The sequence below is a fragment of the Balaenoptera musculus genome, chromosome 6 (genome assembly GCF_009873245.2).
Source record: "Balaenoptera musculus isolate JJ_BM4_2016_0621 chromosome 6, mBalMus1.pri.v3, whole genome shotgun sequence".
Taxonomy (NCBI): domain Eukaryota; kingdom Metazoa; phylum Chordata; class Mammalia; order Artiodactyla; family Balaenopteridae; genus Balaenoptera; species Balaenoptera musculus.
This window is the reverse complement of record NC_045790.1, coordinates 43,941,310-43,961,438: the sequence shown is the minus strand read 5'-3', so window position 1 is coordinate 43,961,438 and position 20,129 is coordinate 43,941,310. Positions and strand designations below refer to the sequence as shown.

The window sequence follows — 20,129 nt, the reverse complement described above, 5'->3', positions numbered from 1 at the left end:
CACACACACACACCACACCATTAACTATCCTCAGCCAACACACACACACACCACGCCACTATCCTCAGCCAACACACATACACACACACCACACCACTAACTATCCTCAGCCAACACACATACACACACACCACGCCACTATCCTCAGCCAACACACATACACACACACCACGCCACCAATTATCCTCAGCCACTACACACACACGCAGACATGTATGAGTCACTCCCATCTTCCTTTTCTTTTTAATGTACTCTGTTCACAGCATTCTTGTCTTTCTTTGTATTGTATAGTTACTTGTGGATGTGGACAAATCTTCTGGAGAATGAGACAGGCTATGTTAAGGACAGAGAGGCATATGTCTTCCAAACAGGGGTTCATGCTTGACTGCTATAAGGTATTTGAAAATGTAACATCCATGAGTATTTCTGGGGGTTAGTATCTACCACATCTTAATCTACATCTTTAGTTTTTTAAGCTAAAAGTAGTATTAATAATGAGTTTGAGACCCTAAGATTGTGACATGTTTTCATTCAAAGAATAAAGCTAGTCAGCATACTTTTAATATTCAGGATATTTTACCATGAGTGCCTTGCAAACTGTCACTCCATATATTATATGTTTAGAGAGAGCAAGACCATCCAGCCAATTCCTCCATCAACCTAACTATTCACACAGGCAATGTCTTTACTGAGTATAATAACGTTTATTTTGCTTCAGAAAGGATATGGACAACTTAATGAACAGGAGAGCAACTCAAGATTCACTAAACTAAATGATACTGATGTTGGATTGAAAATTACACAAATGAGGGACTTCCCTGGCAGTCCAGAGGTTAAGACTCCACGCTTCCACTGGAGGGGGCGCGGGTTCAATCCCTGGTCAGGGGAACTAAGATCCCACATGCCCGAGAGCGCGGTCAAAAAAAAAAAAGAAAATTACACAAATGAGCTAATAATCAATCCAAGAAAGGAAAAGCAGAATCTAAAAGAAGAACAGAGCAGGTTCACTTTTATGAGTTGTAAAGGGGTTTGTAACAACTACAGCAAGTTAGCTGGACACCTGCTTCCAGGTGGCATGGCAGGGTGGCTTGTCTGTTCTCACTTCTAAGTAACAGTTTCCAAGAAGGTAAGAGCCACATCTTGCTCATTTTTACAGACCCAGGACACGGCATAGATAACCAATAAACCTGTGCTGAATAACCAAAAAATACTTCTGTTTATTTCTATGAACCAGAACACTGGAAAGGTTCATTTCAGTAACCCCATGTCAACAGGCTACCTGTATTAATGTGTAGATCTTTTAGTCCTTCCAACTTGAAGGGAATTGAGCCCACTTTTGAAAATTTTCAGAGAAAGAATACAAACAACAGTAGAGAAAAAAATGAACCACTTGCTGAAATAACTGAGGCTATAAATGCTCTTCAAACAATAATCAATTCTGTTATGATTCTAGCAATATTTTTGTTTTCTTCCACTGTTTGAGGATCCAATATGGTAATACAGGCATAAAGGATCAAAACCACTGCCTCTTTTTTTTTTTTGTATTTTCTACCTACAAGGTATACACATACTGTTCTAGAAGTATATTAAAATGTCAACATACTTCTTACTAAAGTATATGCATTTTCTTATTTCTAGGTACCCCTTTGAGTGGGAAATTACAAGTTTCCACTACATTTTTTTGATCATCGCATAAAATAAGACTAGGACACTTGTAATCTGTTTATTTTTTAAAAACATTAAGGTTAAATTGCTAACACCTTTCCTCAAATCAGATTATAATAATGTAAAATGATGTTAAGATTAAAAATTTATACTGGCTAATCTAACACTGAATTGTGATAACCTGGATGATTTGCAAGCATAAGGTGAGAAGGAATTCTGAGGAAAAAAACTTTTTTCCCCAAGCACACCAACAGTGTCACAAACCTTTACTGAGAATTTTTCCCTTATCTGCTCAAATATAAAAGAACTGCTGACATGCAAACCAGTCAAAATACTGATAAGCATACAAGAGGAGAGAGGTGAGGGGAGGATGATCCAAAATCACAAAATTAGAGTATTAAATTCCTATAATAAAAAAGGGAGTATGGAGATTTGAGATTAATTGCATGTTGGAAGAAAAGGAATTGTCTTGTCACTCAGCTGAGCTCTTGACTACTAAACTGTGAATTCAGGACAATTACTTTTAGAATGGCTTTTTACCAAAAAAGCTGACAGATACAATCAAATTAAAAGAAGCCATTTAGTATACTTTGTTTAAAAAAAAAAAAAGAAAAAGAAAAAAAGCACTTCATTATTGTATCAAGTTTTCTTAAGTTCTACAGAAGTAGAACCTTTGTATAAAAGATGAGCAAGAAATATTTTCCTTCCTCCACAGATCTGTTAAGGATGCTTACCAGGGTTGAATATATATGTGAAACACAGCGCTGGCAGAGTTCATGATTTGTACACGTGTACTACATACATTAACCCTAACCTAATGGAAACTGAGTTTCTGATTTTAGAGAAGAGTCTCTTGACAATCTGGCATTGGCAACAAAAGTTACATTCAACAACAGTTGATTCTAATGGGTGAATTAAATCTTGCCAGTGGCAGCAGAGTAAGTTACCTTCCTTCTATTTGGTTTTTCTTTAGCTCAAGTAAATGTGTGAGGACAATTTCCATTTGTTTAAAAAAAAAAAAAAGTTAATGGTTATTCAATCAGAGGTATAGAATGATGTCAGCATCCAATTACCCAAACTGTACAACTAGCCGATGAAAGCCAATGAAAGCACGTATCCCTATAAAACTTACCCATCAAGTTAATGTTTGAAAGCTAACTTATCAGAAGGTGTCATTCAAAAAACTTTTTTTGCACATTCTACTTCAATTAACGTGCCTTTTGGAATACTTTAGATAACACTGCTTTCAACTAAAGCTCTGAGGGAACCTCTTAACTCAAGAGAGCAAGTTTATTAGACTGAGCACAGGAGCCCCCAAAAATGTATAAAGACCTACTCACCACACTGTTCTTTCCCTTCAACTTTGTTTATTGATGTACTGAACATGAAAAAGTACAAAGAATCCAAACACAAAAGAAAACATGTACAGCCTCTTAAATACTCAACAGAATATATTTTCTATTCCAACAGATGTGAATTAAGTCATACTGTACAACTTCAAATAAATACCAGCCTTACATTTTATTAAGTGCTCTGATAAACACTGTAAAGTGAAGCACAATTTGCATGCCCTCTCATCAATGCCTTGGTTTGCTACAGTAGTATAGGAAAGAAGCATGTAGCTGCTGTTTTCCCGTGAGGGAAACCTTATTTTTTTTTTTAAGTATATACATGTATTCTGTTTTTTAGTTTTTTTTTTTTTTTAAATGCAGGTTAACTCTGACAATCTAAATGCACCTAAGGATATGAGAAAGTGCTAAGCCAATTGATTTCTGAATAGCATTGAGTGGGTCAGCATGAAAACTCGCTTATTCACTTTAGCACGCGCCTCACAGTATATGTACTGTACTATACTGAAAATTTTTATAACTACAATTTTAAATAATAAAAATAAAACTCAACGCAACCGCAAAGATAATGTACAACTATGTTATGCATAGCACATTGCCTGTTCTAAGGGGAAGCATGTGAGCATCTCAGTTTATACAAAAAGCAGGACGTAACTATATAGTTCTCAGTGCATCCTGATGAAGGCATTTTTGCCTTCAGCTTTTTTGAAAATTTATTATAAGCTAGATGCTAATCAGAAAATATTTTGTATTTTTTAAAATTTCTTTCATACATGGTAAAGACTTATTTTATTATTTCCCCAAATAGTGGTTTAAGCATCATACAAAGTTAAATTTCAATAGCATACAGATATTTATGATTTTTGTATGAAAAATGTAAGGAAATTTGTTCAAAACCTATGGTTATACTCATTTTTTTTTTACCACAAACATATTTATAAACGAAAATGTAGCATCACCATAAACAGCTGAAGCTAGACTATCTACAGACAAAATTAGCAACAAATCTGATGCACTGTAAATTCAAGTCCTCAGGACAACAAAAGTGATTAAGCAAGACCTCAAGTAACAATGTTAATGCCATTTACAAAGGAAAAAACTGATACAAAAACATTCAAAACCTGAACATCACTTGGCATGTAAGGAAAAAAAAATCAAATTAGCTGAAAGGTTCATAACACAAGGTCTTATTTACATTACACAAAGCTCAGGTGTTAGCCTTGAACATAACTTTCAAAATACCTTCAAATATATCCAACTCAGATCACTTTTGCCGATCTGCTGCAGTACAAATCATGTGCAACATCTTTTTTCCTTAAGACAAAACAATTCTTCAAACAATACTGCAAGTACATCACTAAACACCATGAGCTCTATCTGAAGGGATTTCTTTAGGAAGAACAGATTTTTTTTTTCCCCCATCTCTTGGTAATTTAAATTTCTTGCCTGCTCTTATATATTCTTTTGTAAATTTTTTTTATTTGTTTCAAAATCACAAATCAATGTGAGCCACCTATCACATAATAACCAGGATGATCAGACGCTCCACTGGTGATTACAAAAACGAAACCAGCAGTGTTTCCCCCATTGATTCTACTCCTTTCATACAAAGATCTCAAAAGTATTTTCTACATCATAAATCTTTCTAAATTTTCCAACCGCTGCAAATTTCCTGGTAAATTTTAAAAGCTCACTAGGTGTCATATGAAGAGATTTCTCAAAGTATTCAAGTCAAAATATTTGTTCCAGGACCAGTAAAAAGTTTCTCCAAATTTTCTTTTTTATAAAAATAGATGCTTTTTTTAAACCCACATCAAAGAGGCTCTTATCTCTTTGGCAAGGTACTGCTTTACGAAAAGTTCTCCAGTATTCTTACAATAAGCGTTTATAATGTAGCCCCCCTTCCCCAACCCAAATCATAATTACAAAATAAATACTGTTTTTAACTTCATAAATAAAAATGTAAACTTCAAAATACTTTTCTCAGACATAACAGCAATGCTTTAAATGTAAACCAAACACAAAGCTAATCAGAAAAAGAAAAAAAAGGGGGGGGAAAAAGACACAACCAACTAAAGAATTACAACACAAAGCCTCAATATTTACTCACAGGTTCAAGGCAGTTATGTAAAAAGAAAAGAAATGTCTTCCCTTAGCTGAAACACTTTAAAAGGTCCACCTTCTTCAAAGAAGGCAATAGAATGCAATGTGACAGGTAAAAACCCTGTACCTCTTGTCCATATTCAAACATAAAAGATATTTAAGAAGTTTTAATTCAAATACTAGCAATAAAAAATCTCACATATTTCTTAGGATGCTAAGTAGTCGTTTTATCCCCATCTCAACACTGACTTACAAAGACATTTACTAATGTATAAAGTTTCTCTTAACTTGCCTTTGTTGTATAGTTTTCATATATAAATGGACTGAGGACAAGAGCTCATTAGGCTTTGTGCGTTTTGTTTGTCTTAAAGGAGACCTGCAGTACTCTGTCTCCCAGACGGTATCCATTGAGGCTAGCTATCGCCATGGCAGCCTCATCATAGTTTGTCATAGTCACAAATCCAAAACCTTTGCATTTATTGGTGTTAAAGTCACGGATGACCTTCACGTTGGTGACAGCTCCAAAAGGCCCAAACATTTGCCACAGGATACTCTCATCTGCGTCAGGAGCCAGGTTGTACACAAAAATACACCACCCTGTTCCTGGGTGCCCAGGGATATTAATTCCAGCCAAACTGGTCATTCCATCAATGGTCATTGGAGAAAACCTACTAAACAAAATAGGAGAAACACACACACGCACGCACGCACACACACACACACGCACGCACACGTACGCACACGCACAAATAGAAACAGAGGTTGGTTACAGCAATGGACTTAATTCTTTCCCTTTCCCATCCCAAGAGTTTCGGTAACTCCCCTCCCCACAAGATACATAAAACTATTTGAGGTTTCAACCAAAGTCGGTGTGTGGCTTGCAGTGGCATGCTATAATATCATGGTATTAATAAGTTATGAAATGGCCACATATGCTGTATTGAAAAATATTACTCACAATAGCAAAGAAATAAATTTGGAACTGGCTTCACGAACTTAAGCAGGATTGGGGGCAAGAAGGACCAACACAGACAGAAACATGCTATAACGTCGCAATGCAAGAGAAAACAAATAATGGGGTTTTGAAAGGCCAGGTGGCATCCAGTGGTATAATAATATTCCTTGAGTCAACCGTGCTTCAAAAACAGCTTTTCATTAGGCTGTACATGCAAAAGAAAACCCAACACAAACTTATGAAGGGTGTCACTCCCCAAATCAAAGAAACTAATCAATTATGGGAAGGGATTATGATTATCATGAACCTCTATGATTACCTCTTTACTCCATAAGCCATATTGAGCAGATTGTCCAACCTGCAAAACACACATTTAGCAAACTTCAGTTTTTAATTTTTCCCCTTGATGTCCAAGAAAGTTGGGCTCGTTACTGCCATCTTCCAAGGGGATGTTTATATATTAATTGTATGTGAAGTCTCAAAACAGTGGGTTTTCTTACATTTCTGAGAGGATGGTACCCACTGCCATAAAACAGTAGCTCTTCCAATGGATACAGTTTATCTCTACAAGGGTCAGGGAAATCAGTGGTGGTCATCTGAGGAAAGCCTTTCAAGAGGAAATGTGGAGGCTCTGGAACACTTGACATTTGGGTTCTCACCTTTTGCAGGCAAGTTCTAAGCACTCCACAGGCACCTACACGTCCTTATATTATTTTTAATTTTCAGAGCTATTAGTTCCTGAGTATCATAAGGCACTCAGATTAAGGGACTTGCTCAAGGCCAAAGAGTTAGTAAATGGTGGCATCGATATTCAAATTCTGCAGTTTACACAGAATTCCATAAATTTCCCTTCAACCCCCCAAATACAAAGGACTTTCATTTCTGAAAATCAAAGTGGTGTTATTATAGGTAAAAAGAACCTTATAGGACAACCTCAGCTAAACCTCCCATTGCTCAATGTGTTCAGCTGAGGTCCACAGAACGTAAGACGACAGACTCACTGAGTAACAAAGCAAGGACTTCAGACCCCAGTCTGATGCTTATTTTGATTGTCCTACAAGAAGTATAGTCCCACTACTCAAGGTGTAAGAAGCAGGCAGATAGAAACAAACTTGAGCGAGCTTCTCTTGACAATTTTTTTTTACGAAGTAGATGGCGGTGGGTGGGTACTCTTTAAAACTCTCTACCCTTCTCCTGTTTCAAAAATTAAATTGATAAAAAAAAAAAATTAAATTGATGTTTTAAGCACTCGATTCTTCTTGCTTTATCAGTTTCAAAGAGACCATTCCGATGTTCCACATTTGTGCAATGCGTACCAATCAATGACGTGTGTTTAGAGGAGGTAGGCATAAATGAATACCTCAACTGCCACAATATTCAACACTCTCCAAGTAAGATCCTGGGTCAGGGGAACATTTTTTTCTTTAACAGCCATGAACAGTTAAGTTTGAAAAATGTTTCAACCTTATTGTCTAACCTGTGGCCTCAAGTGAGGCTAGAGCACACATGAGAAAGCAACTCCTCCTTGTTTTATAAAAGCCCCAAGACACCTCCTTCTGGTCTTTCAGAACTGGACCAAGAATCTTCACAGGTTCCTATTCCCAATTACCTCTGCACATTTGTGTGTTTTGTAAAATTGAAAAGAAAGAACTGAGCTGATTGTAATGCAAAGTACTATATAAAAAAAAAAAAAGAACAAATCACAGTGACAAAGGAGCCTCATCTGTGTGTGGTGTGTGCCTTGTCCCTTTACTCTCTCAGGAGCAGGGACAAGTTCATTACTCATCGTACCACTAATCATGGAGCACAGACGGATTGGGTCACTACAGGTTTACAATTAGTATCTGTTGACTGAATAAAAGCATTGAGGTTACTAACATTACCCTTAACTACTTAATCCAGAGTAAGAACCATCAGGAGGGCAGGCTGGGGAGCCTGTTTGCACATGCTAGGGGGAGAGCACGTGTATGGAAAAAGTACACAGGTGGGAGGGGGATTTTGTTTTGTGCAGAGGTAATGAGTATAGCCAAAGATGCCATACCCTTATACTCCAAAGTAGAGGCCACAAATACCAGAAATAAGGATGCAAACAAGTTAGTATCATCAACAATAAAGTAATCTGATACAGATAATTTCATAGAACTGTTGAATGATCAATACAGAATGCATTTGGCATATGACACCAGTAGAACAGAATAGCATATTGAGGTCTGCTTCCAAAGTACTCAGAGGCTCAGATGCAGAGACACCAAAACAGAGTCACATCATCTCTGCCCATTAATTGTGTAGACTCTATCACCACCAGCTTAGGACACTAACCAAAAGTCCAGAGACAGAATCTCCTAAGCAAGTTTTCAGTATTTTCAAAGTAGGGTAGAAACCAAAACTGCCCCAGAAGTGGATTACATGTGTTAAAAGGGGAGATATCTCATTTCTCACTCTCCACCCCAGGATTCTCCAGGCAGGAGGCCTAGGACTTTTATACTAGGATCTCTGAGGACCCTCTCAATGAACCTCATATTTGCCCTACCTGTGATTTCCTGTGTGATACCACGATCCTGCCCACTGATATCTTCACTCAATATTCACTTTAGAAAAAATTCAGTCCTATGGAATTCAAGCCAAGTTATCTGCCTCTCCCTCTCCCTCTTTGCTCTCCTTGCCCCTCCCTCCTCTCCCATCAACAAGGAGGAACATGGCACCTAAGAAACAGGACTTAGGCAACACTGAAAACCCCTGCCTGCCCACAGTTGGACCTAGCAGTTTACCCTGCTCTCAGTGCCACACACCCACAGGAGCTGGGAGAAGGCAGGGTGTGCTCCACTAGGGCACCATGTACCCCAAGCCTTGTAGAAGTTGGAAAACTGTCAATTAGGCAGTTAGCTCTGACACAAGGACCACTATTACTCTGCAGAATTATACATTTTTTCTGGGTCTGTCCAGAGTTCAGGGACAGCCATCTTTTGCATGTGATCATTTAATGACAGAAGCCAATTTTTAACGGAGACCAAGTTAATAGCCTCCAGAATGACCTAGGAGGGGTGTGTGTGATTATATACAGCTGTATGGCAAATAAATATTAAAGTGTCTAATAAAAATTTTTTCTAATTTATAAATGAAGTATTCTTTACTCATGTTGAATAAATGCACTGCATCCAAAGCCCTCACTCAGTCCCCATGCATCACATACTTTCCTGAGGGAAGACTGAGCAGTCCTCAAAGGGAAAGGGACACAGTCACCTGTTCTTTAGCATGGGCATAATCCACTTCACAAATAACACGTTAAGTGGATTTGAAGGATTAGATTGGAAAACCTAGCTTTAATTAAAACCCTCAAAGAAGAGGTAGTTTTAAAAAGATTCCTGCAAACAACAAATCATCATCACCATCATCACCATCATCAGAGGGAGGATGACACCAGTAAGGAAAGCCCAAGTAAGTAAGAAAAGGGAGAGTTGATTATCTCTCCTACTCCTAGTACAAGCTACACTATGAGGTTAAACAAAATAATCTAACATGTCTCACATGAAGTCAGACAAGAAATTCCAAATTATCAAGATCATAATTTTATGACTCTTGCTTTAAAGGTATATTATTTACTAAGATATTATGTAAGTGAAAAATGAGCCAGTTAGCATGATTAGCAAAACACTGATACATTGTTTATTTCATCCTTATTTTTATTTTCTGTGTATGATTAGGGTTTATGAATTAATGAATATAATAGCACAAGCCCCTATGTGCATATAGTTTATGACTACATGCCTAGTTTCTGATTATAAGTGGGCAATATTTTGAATAGAATATTCCCATTTCAAAGCTAGATGTTTATAAGTAGAGAGTGAAAAGAAGGTACCTGCCCAGTTTCCAAGAAATTTAGCTGACAGACTACGGGAGGGCCTCCGCGCAGGTAGAAGGGGAAATGTCAGTCAAAGTGAGAAATAAAAATATACAGAGAGATTACTAATGGGTAAGAAAATAAAACTCTGAACTCTACAAATAATGGTTCTCAAAACCTCGCTAAAGATCACCGACCAAGATCTGCTTTGAAGTTAACCCACAACAAGATCACCAACTCATCTCCTTATCTAATTCCTCTAAAAAGAGAAAAAAATTATTCGGGAGGATTGATACCAGTTTCTTCCCAAAGTAAATTGTGATAGTGCAACCAGCACATGCCTTAAATGAAACTCAAGTGCTGATTTAAAAGCTCCTTTAAAAATGCATAAAGGCTTATTACAGAAGCAGGCACACAAGCCATTAGACTAGACCACATTTAATAAAATTAAGGCTGCTCCACAAGAAGAGAGATGAAAAAAATTTGGCTGAAAGTTTAATTCAGATACCATGTCCCAGGAACATACTTAAGGGGCTTGAATTACACTATCCATCCAAATAAACAAGGCCGGTCTTATTTTGAAAACTGTAGTCAATTAAATAAGCATATTAGATTAGCAGTGCTCATGTTAAAATAATTCTCTTTCTAATTATTCATATGGGTTGACTGAGCCATAAACCTCACAATCCCACTTTTAAACTTAACTCTTATTACATGGATTTTAATTTTTTTTTTACCTTAAAAGATAAGGTACATTTCATAAATATTAAAAACATCCTTGGCTATTAATATTTATAACTTGTATTCGCCAATCTCTCTCAACTCCCGAGGCACTATGACAACATAAAAACACACAGTGCAAAATTTTCTAAGTGTCCGCAGGAAGGTGACAAACTCAAGGCTGAGAGCATTAGAACACAAGATCAAAAGACAAAAGACATTAGACAAAAGATCTAGGTAATGACCTAGGCCTGAACTACAGAAGAGCAAAATACCAACAAAGCAAGCCAGTCCTTCAAGAGTCTTTCTGAGATGAAAGAAGATTCAACCTTAATTCAATAGAATAAGGGGAAAAAAATCAAGGTAATGACAGACCAGGTTCAAACATATTAAAGAAAAGCAACCAAACACACAACACCCTAAACTTAAAATCTAGGAATAAAGGCTCTCAATTTCTTGTAACACTGAATCTAAACCAAACACCTTCACTTAGCTCAAAGCCTAGTTCATAATTTATTATCTGAAGATGGATTATGAGAAGTGGGGTGACGGAGACAAGAGTTAAGAATCTGAAAGTACAATAAACATCTTCCCCGTTTTCTGAAACCAAGTTTCCCTTAAAACAGACAACTCTTATTCCCTTTTTCCAAAATTTCTTTTTATAGGAAATAAGGAAAGTAAGAATCGCTAAGTTAATTACATACGGAACTAAAAGATAAAAGCACAGAATGGGCAGAAGATATTTTTTAAAATATTAAATCTGATCATCAGAACATCCTGTAAAGCTTTACCCAATTAAAAAAAAAAAAAGCACACAGGGAGGGGGCTAGATGAAGTTGAGAGCAGATAAAAGAGCTATCAACAACCTAATATTTGAGTCACCTACATGCCTTGCCATTTCAATAACCAGGCCTTCTCCTGGAGATCCTATCATTTCAGTCCTCTTGCTCAGGCTTTCTCAGAATTCAATCTTGATTTTAAGAGCACAGTTTTACTCAGTAACTACCATAAAACAAAAACCAAACCAGAGGTTAAATTGGGAAACACCAAAATTAACAATTTAAACTAATACAGCTTTCTACTAACATCAAACATCTTGTATTTTCACAGTATTAAAATCAACCAGTAAGTTTCAAAGAACTTTCCTCTACCTAAGCTCAAAATTCTTTTCTAGGCCCCAAAGAGCTCTGAAGTTAACTGGATAGGCCGCCTAGGAAACACCTCTAAAATTCCTTCATGCACGTCTGTGCTAAATTTGCAAAAAAATATTACTCACTTAAGATGCCACACAGGAAACCTATAGGCAGAGCTAAGAAGTGGCTTTGTGAAATTTCTTTCTCTGCAAGGGCAAGCAGCAAGCAGCCCCATACATGTCTTCCTCCAGCCCAATTACCAACCACCACAGTCAAAAGTGGCAGTGTTTCCTTTCTACCAATGCTTTTTTAAACCTCACAAAGTTAAAGCAGAGAGTGAAGTGAACACAAGGCTTAGTCAACTGGGTACCAAGTCATACAGTTCCAAATGGAGCCTTCTGACAGTACACCCTCTTCTCCCAAGGCAAAAGCCACCCTAAGTAGGAAATGAACATGGTGTTCATGGAAAATTTCTTTCTCATACCTCAGGTGACGTAATTTTTTTTTTAAAGGAGATATTTTACTAATTTTTATCTTTACTCTCTTCAGCACTCTAAAACACCTGAATGAAAAAATGCATGTGACTTAAGCTAGAAAACATATAACTCTTTATTAAGCAAAATTTGTGACTATATTTTTGGTAATTAATTATTCTGCTCCAGCAAGGAAATAAGATTGATATTCACTGGTGATAAAAAAAAACAAAACAAAAAAACACTAGCATGGAGGTTACACGGCATTATGGCTGCAGTATACCATATGGCCAAAAAGGATATTAAAAATGTTACGGAAAATAAAAAATGTTTATGTCTCTGTGCTCTGTTTAACATCTAAAAGTCACCATTCTTCTCACATGCAGATTAGGGATTTTTTTAAGTGACTTAATGACTTAATCTGGTTGTTGCCCCAGTATTAGAATAAAATTTGGAAAATTAGAATATTTATACCCGTCTATGAGATAGAATATCCTCTTTGGGCTAAAAATGCATGGTCATTCTATGGACTATACAGAGGTTAGCAAACTACCACCCACGGGCCAAATCCAGACTGCCATCTGTTTCTCTACAGCCCAGGAGCTAAGAATGGTTTTTACATTTTTAAAGAGTTGTTTAAAAAAAAAAAAAAAGACACGCATCAGAGACCATGACCCACAAAGCCTAGAATATTTACTATCTGGGCCTTTACAGGGGTTTGCCAACCTCTAAACTGCAAGGAATAAAAACTTAAAAAGGGAAGAAGAACCTATTTATAAAAACGTAATGTCATCACATAAGTTAGGTACCCTTAGTGGTGCACATATTACAAAACAAAGTAACTGAAAGAGCTTGACCTAAAAATTAAAACACAAGGATAAGATCTTATCAAGAAAAAAACTAAAAAGGGGAATTTGGAAGCACTGGAAACAGTTAAGAAGACCCCAGCATTCTGTAGGTCAGGGTTTCTCAACCTCAGCACTACTGCTGTTTGGGGCCAGATAATCTGTTGCTGTTGGGGGCTATAACTGTACATGCAAGGTGATCAGCAGCATGCCTGGCCTCTCCCACTAGATGCTAGTGGCACCGCCCACTCAAGCTGTGCCCACACAAACGTCTCCAGACACTGCCAATGCCCCCAGAGGGGCAAAACTACTCCTGGTTGAGAATCACTGCTGTAGGCTATTGTCCTTTTGTCCCCACCCTGGATATTTGCAAAAGACACTATTCCCCAAGTAGGTTTTCTCTGTGCCCATAAGAAAAAGAAAGAAAACAACAATAATAATAGCAAACCGGAGACCGTGTCAGTAAAAGTACTGGACAGTGAACCTGAGAGTTCTGAGCTGAGTAGCTGGGCGTAAGAACCAGACCAGACTTACCTAAAACGCTGTGCCTGCTGAGCTAGTGGTCCTGGATACCTTCTGTTTGGAGACTGGTACAGCTGGGAAAGGATGGCCTGATTTGTTTTTTGGCTTGGATTATTAGCAAACTTTACAGTGATTGGCTCTGCGGCAGCAGGAGGTTTCTGGCCATTTAGGCCTTTGATAGCTTCTTCTGCCTCAATCCGCTTGTCAAATCGAATAAACCCTACACCCCTTGATATGCCTATGGTAGATGTGGGTAAGGATTTGGGAAAGAGGGAGTGGAAGGAGACAGGAGGGAGAGAAGAAAGGATAAATTAATTTTTCCTTCTCAAGAACATGTTTTCACCCACATATAACATCTGCCACAAAATCACATGAGGAGAAAAGTTTTACCTTGACTTAGTAGCAATTCAGTATAGCATTACAATTTTGTATTTTTTTAAATACATGAAATGCATTAAATTAAATTAACGCATTTTAAAGTCCATTACCACATGCTACCAATAAGCCAAGAAGAAAGCACACAAGCATATCCATGTTTCCTTTCCCCACCTTCTTCTCTCCCTCTCATGCACTCACACTCTTTAATAAAGTCAACAGTATGCCTGTCTTGTACTTTTCAAATTATGCTATTGGACAAACAGTTTAGAAATGATGGGCACAGTAGCTCTTTTTCTTGTAACAAGGAGAACAGAAACAGACATTTGCTAAAAATGCTAAAAAGCTATGCTAAAAATATACGCACAGTGGTAGAAAAATATATTTCAGCTACATTTTTAAACAATATAATTCTACTTAATCATATTATATAGGAAACCAACCCTTTAAGAAAAATGTCTGAAGAGGCTTTTCTGGTTCCCTGAAGTTCCCCCACTATTTTGAACTGGTTGTTCTTTATTAGAGAAATAACATTATATGGAGAAAAAGAGGTGAAAGAGGAGGTAGAGTTTAAAAATAAATAAGATAGAAGTAAAGGCTCAAAGCTTTCTTTCTTTGGCAGCATTTACTTCTGACTACGGAATGTCATTCCCTGGCTCCCACTCTCCCCACCCTGAGAGACAAGAATGGGGGAAGGCAGAGGGATGGCCAAATACCTGTCCAGCTTTTGAGAAATGGTAGCAGGAAACCCAACTCATTCCATTTAATTAGCTTAACAGGCTATTTGGGGTGGCCATAGCTGGCCATCATGAGATTAGTAGTTGTAGGGAAAGACTTTCTTGGCAAGCAAATTGGTAGTAGCAGTACCAGCTTGGGACTAGCAGTGAGAAAAGCCTAGATGATTCAGAGTATGTCACTGAAGAAAAGAGTGAGAGGTTATTAAGAAAGATAGGCTAAGAAAATGCACTAGACCATTATGATTCATAGGAACTTTAAAAAAAGATAAAGGTCTGCTTGCTCTACAATTAATACTGTGTAAGTTGAAGGGCTTAGAATTTTACTCTAAGGTAGATGAGGCATTTTTTCCATATACACTTACCTCAGGCAACCCCTATCACTTCACCTTTCCTATTTAAGCTATACCTGCTGCACATTATTACCACCTGATGGCTGAATAACAAAATTGCAGGATTTTTCATTTTAGGTAAAGTGGATAATTTCACTCTGTAAGTCATAAGTATAAAGATGAAACGGTGAAATGACAGCAAATCTATCCTTTCAGTTATCAATTAAGAATGAATAACCCCTAGGACTTGACTATTCCATAAGGAAAGCATTAGATAAGCAACGAAATGGCCTCTATATAGGATGAGTCATCTAAACCTATGGTCCTCAAACCTGAGCATGCATCAGTATAACCCAAAGGGCTTGGTAAAATGCCCACTCTGAGAGTTTTATTCATTAGGTTTTGGGTGGAGCCCAAGACTGTGCATTTCTAAGGAGGTTCCAGGAGGGTGCTGATGCTCCAGGTGCAGAATCACACATGAGAACCACTGACTAAACCAGGAGGAGGCGAGATAAATCCACCTGTGAGCCCACATACTCAGGATGGACTTGCAGTTAAGAGATGCGCTTTCTGTATCACAGGTGAAAGAAATCTACTTTTGATTCACAAGTCCTCACTGAGAATGAATGAATGAATGAAAAAGCATGAATATTATGAACAAAATATCAGGCCATTTTTGTTGCTCTAAACAAATATATCTAGATTGCTAGGCCTGGATTTCTATTTGACCCCATTAGCAGTCTGTGTGATACAATACACTGTGATAGAATGTATGATAATTATGAAATGCAGCTAAGAAGAAAAGATCACATTTTTATATACCCTCACTGGACTAAATTTTCTCCATACAGCAAAACCTACAGGCCATTCTCCCAAGTAGGTGAATGATGGTAGATATCACTTCACTCAGAACTCAGAAGTACGGTATTCAGACTCTGTAAGAGGTTAATTAACAGCACAGAGGGGCATAACATAGGCTGCTTCTGATCAAATTCAGGTCAACTAAATTGATCGTCACTTGAAGAATTAAAAACTTGGCCTGATTTTACTCTGCGGTCCACTGTTTCTTTAAAAAGAAAAAAAAATCACACATTGTAATGTACAACTATCTCCACTGGTACAATAATTATGAGAGAGAGAGAGATGGGAAAGGAGAGAGAAAGAGAATAGGGAGAGTGAAGGAGGGGAGAAAGAAGAAACACACAGAAAAAAGAAAAACCTATTTTAAAAAACAAACAAACAACCCCCCCCACAACAAAAGACTACCCACAAAATCTTAATGTGACTGCTTGAGTATATGGCACTATAGGTTATTTTTTCCCCCTCTTTACCATGTTTCCCTAATTTCATTATGTTTTAAAAAGAATATTGTTTCTACAATAGAAAAATATGCCTGTGCCTTATTTTTAAGATCCATAATCAAATCTATATTGCTAGTTTTTCTTTAACTAAAAGCTTTAGCAGAAGAGCTAGCTCCCTTACATACAAAATTTTTAATAAACATATTAGTCTTCTTATTTTGGTTTGGTTAAAAGTAATATAAGGGATAAAATAAATTTTTAATATTCAAAATTTTAAACTCTTACACATGCCTATACAACACAGCATGGACCTGAAAAACAGCCTTAATAGCAATTACCAGTGTAGATGTAGTGTAATCCGCTCCTGGAGAATTAGCTGCATTAAGCTATGCTTTTCACAAAAATAAGATTGTTTATTAGTACTTTATAAGGAGGATGGGAGCTTTTTTCATGCAGCAGCTTGGAAATGAAGATTAATTTGTAATAACTTACATGTAATAATTATACTTATAAATTTATTATAAGCCACAAAACAGACTCCAAACCTGCACCTTTGTGGAGGAAATGACTCAAGCTTGCTCACTACACTCCACAATCTATTCTTATCCATGCATATCTATGAACAGTCCCAGCAGAAAACTGCATTTTCTGGCCCACATATACCTTTGATGTGTTCCAGAGGCAAGACTTCTGTATGGGAAGGCAGAATATTTCACCATCTGCCAGTCACAGAGCAGAAAAGATTGTCCAGAGCAGCTGCCTACTTACCAGTGACCTGGTCAACCAGAATACGAGAAGTAATAATGCGTCCGTATTGTGAAAAAAGTTGTTCCAACTCCTTCTGTGTCATTGTTTTCGGAAGTCCACTGACATACAAATTTGCATCTCTGATAGAAGCTGAACTTGGGCGAGCATAGGAAACCTGGAAAAGAGCAATGAAACGTATATGCACACTCAGTGACCTCCCTTCCAAAACCCAAAAACTGCCTCAAGTTAGTTAGCAGCTTTTGCATTAGAAGTACACAACAAACAATGAAGTTCAAACAAGTCCAGAGTGAACTGTTTCATTTCTGGAGAAATTCTCGACAAATGAGAAACGCCATTCCTTCGCGTGGAGAGAAGACAGTATTTACCCCTAGCTTTGTAAGTGTTCAAAACAGACCAATGGTGCACATAGCAGAGTACTACTCATGGTAATAAATTGTCCTCGAGGGGGGAAATCCCCCTAAACTAGGGATTTAGGCTCAATCAGAAGACCAAGCTTAAAGATTCTAAATTCACCTGACACATCTGTGGTAACTGTTTTTGCGCTTCTCCCATCTCGGGGGTTGGTGGTGATGGTACAAAGTTTCTGAAGAATTTATTATAAGTACGTCCTTTTGATTTATTTGAAAATAGCTATCGTCCTTAAATTGCAAGAAGCTGAAGTATAAATGAACTGTACCTCCCGTTATCCTTTGTCTACTGCCTTCTTGTCCACAAATCTCTTTAATCTTGATTTTCAAAAGGTCTTAAGTCCGTCTATTGGTTTATTGACTTTACCTGCCATTTTAGGTACCCTTTCAAAAAGCTTCCCATCTTTGAGATGTAGTGTCCAAAATTCTACCAGGATGGAAGGCACAACAAGTCCATGTGTATTTATCATCAACACTCTTTACATGGACTCCAGGAGGAAAGGAGCTGTATCTGTCTCTCTTATCACTGTATCCTCAGTATCTTAGCACATCACACGTGCTAGAATATCTGCTGAGTAAAGCCAGGCTAGTACCCCATTGATCCCGTAGGTCCACAACAGTTTGCAAGGCACACAGCATTCAAGTAGAGTTCATCAAGTCATCTAGATCTTGCCCAAACTGTAACCGATAGCTCTATGCCTATAACCTATCTCTGCCAATTTTAAGTTAGCGCTGAGTCTCATGTGCTATTTTGACCTCATTTCCTTTAGTTTAACTGTAAGCTCTTCTGGACTGACTACTAGGACAGGAACTTCACAGTATACCCCATCTGCCAGACCATTCATAAAAATGGCCAATGAGTCTACTCCTGGGCTTGATTTGGTGGAGTATCATGACAAGATAACTTCTGCCTGTTCATTGTAGCCATTAGTATCCACCTTTAATCTGGCTCACTGCTTACTGCAAAACAAAATTTAAAAATACCTTTTCAATTTAAACAGTTTTTGATATTTGGTATGAAACATCAAATATTTTCTCCATGATTTCAATTATGTCCACAGTTCTCTGTGTTATCACTATTTTTTTCTTTCCAGAAAAAAAAGACAGGTTTTATAAAGGTCTTGCTCTCTTTCACCCCAATCCCCATAGTGTTAACATTTAATACTCTTACCCTTTATTCAACAAGTTTGCTCATTAACAAGTGAAACTACACCTGCTGTTCCAAAAGCTGTATTTGGAGGTCACATTAGCACTGTCTTACACTACAGACACAGGTAATTTGGAATAGTGGTGGAGAAAAGATAGATAACTATTCACATACTACTCCTTCTTTCTTTATGCCTAAATACTTAAGAACAATGAAGATTGGAGAACTTAAATATAAGTGAAAATTAAGAAATGAAAGAAATTTCCAAGTGCTCAAAATAATTCAAATGGAGTCTAATCTTGGGACTGCTAAAAACTGATAAAAACAAAGCAAATGAACTATATGTGCATTCAGTGATGTGAATACATGAACACCCAATTTCTTTTCTAAAATACAATCCTTCATTACCTGGGTAAGCTAAAAATCCCACCACTCAGACACCCTTAGAATCTAGGACTCCAATGCTTTATTTCAGTGGCAGGGAGCTCTCACCAAGTCAGCTGTTAGTCTGCTCCAGATTGTGTGACTGAAGTGTTCCCCTTATAAAGAGCCACTTCCCATGGGCAACAGAATAGGCATCTACACATGCTCAGTTAGGAGGTTTACTTCCAATGACTGATGAAGCAGACAGCCTCAACACAAGCTCAAGCAAAGGTGACACCTCTCTAACCAATGTGCCTGGGCTCAAAACCAGGTTTAATTCATTAAGGGCTCTTGAATTTGAACAAATTTTACCTTCTTTGTATGGTTAATAGGAATAATAAAATAATCTTTAATCCACCTAAATTGCTATTAGCACAGAGCCTAAAAACCTAGGTGACTACACTATATCTACCTCTACATGCATCTGAGAATGCAGGTAAAGACCTAGACCATTACAGTTGAGAGTAACCTGAGTCCCTTACTGTGTTCCAGAATAATTTACTCACGCAGTGACATTCACTGCTTTGTGCATTTCAGAGGAGTGTGGGCGGAGTGTTTTAAAAGTTATCCTAAAATATATTTAGGAAAACGGGTTTATATTTAGTGCTTATGTAAAAGCTTTGAAAACATACTTGGGTCAGTTATGTTATCTGCATTTTTTTTTTCTTTCAGTGTCTGGTCTTCAGTTCACATTGCTTCTTTAATTCCCAACCTGTATTGACTATATTTTCTTATTTTCTGTATTCTCAATGCTCTGGCATTTGTGGCCTTGATCCTGGAGAGACTGCCCCTCCCAGGAATAGCTAATTCTAGAGACAGTAAATGACTCCCCCGTGAGGTACCTTTGATACACAAAGCAGTCGATCCAGAGACCACACCCCCACCTCCTTTATCAAATCCTCACATCAAGCCAATATTCCTCCTGCTCTAAATCAGCTTAGGGCCAGGTACCATACAATCAGGGACCACCCCTATAGACCAGAGCCCTCCAAAACTATTCAAACTACCCAATGCCAAACTTACTCAGTGTACCTGTCCT

General features: G+C 37.5%; 1 protein-coding gene across 9 annotated transcripts in view; it reads right to left on the bottom strand.

Moving 5' to 3' along the window:
- Positions 1–3,024: 3,024 nt before the first annotated feature.
- ELAVL2 (ELAV like RNA binding protein 2) overlaps positions 3,025–20,129 on the bottom strand; it is a 134,844-nt gene continuing 117,739 nt past the window's right edge. For 6 of the 9 annotated variants that reach the window (XM_036856868.1, XM_036856867.1, XM_036856870.1 and 3 more), the window contains 4 exons: positions 17,114–17,267; positions 13,616–13,841; positions 6,392–6,430; positions 3,025–5,788 (listed from right to left, as the gene is read on the bottom strand). In XM_036856868.1, the coding sequence (XP_036712763.1) occupies positions 5,458–5,788; positions 6,392–6,430; positions 13,616–13,841; positions 17,114–17,267 (750 nt within the window). In that variant the 3' untranslated portion in view covers positions 3,025–5,457. The remainder of the gene's footprint in view (positions 5,789–6,391; positions 6,431–13,615; positions 13,842–17,113; positions 17,268–20,129) is intronic. The other 3 variants (XM_036856869.1, XM_036856871.1, XM_036856866.1) reach the window with 1 other exon arrangement.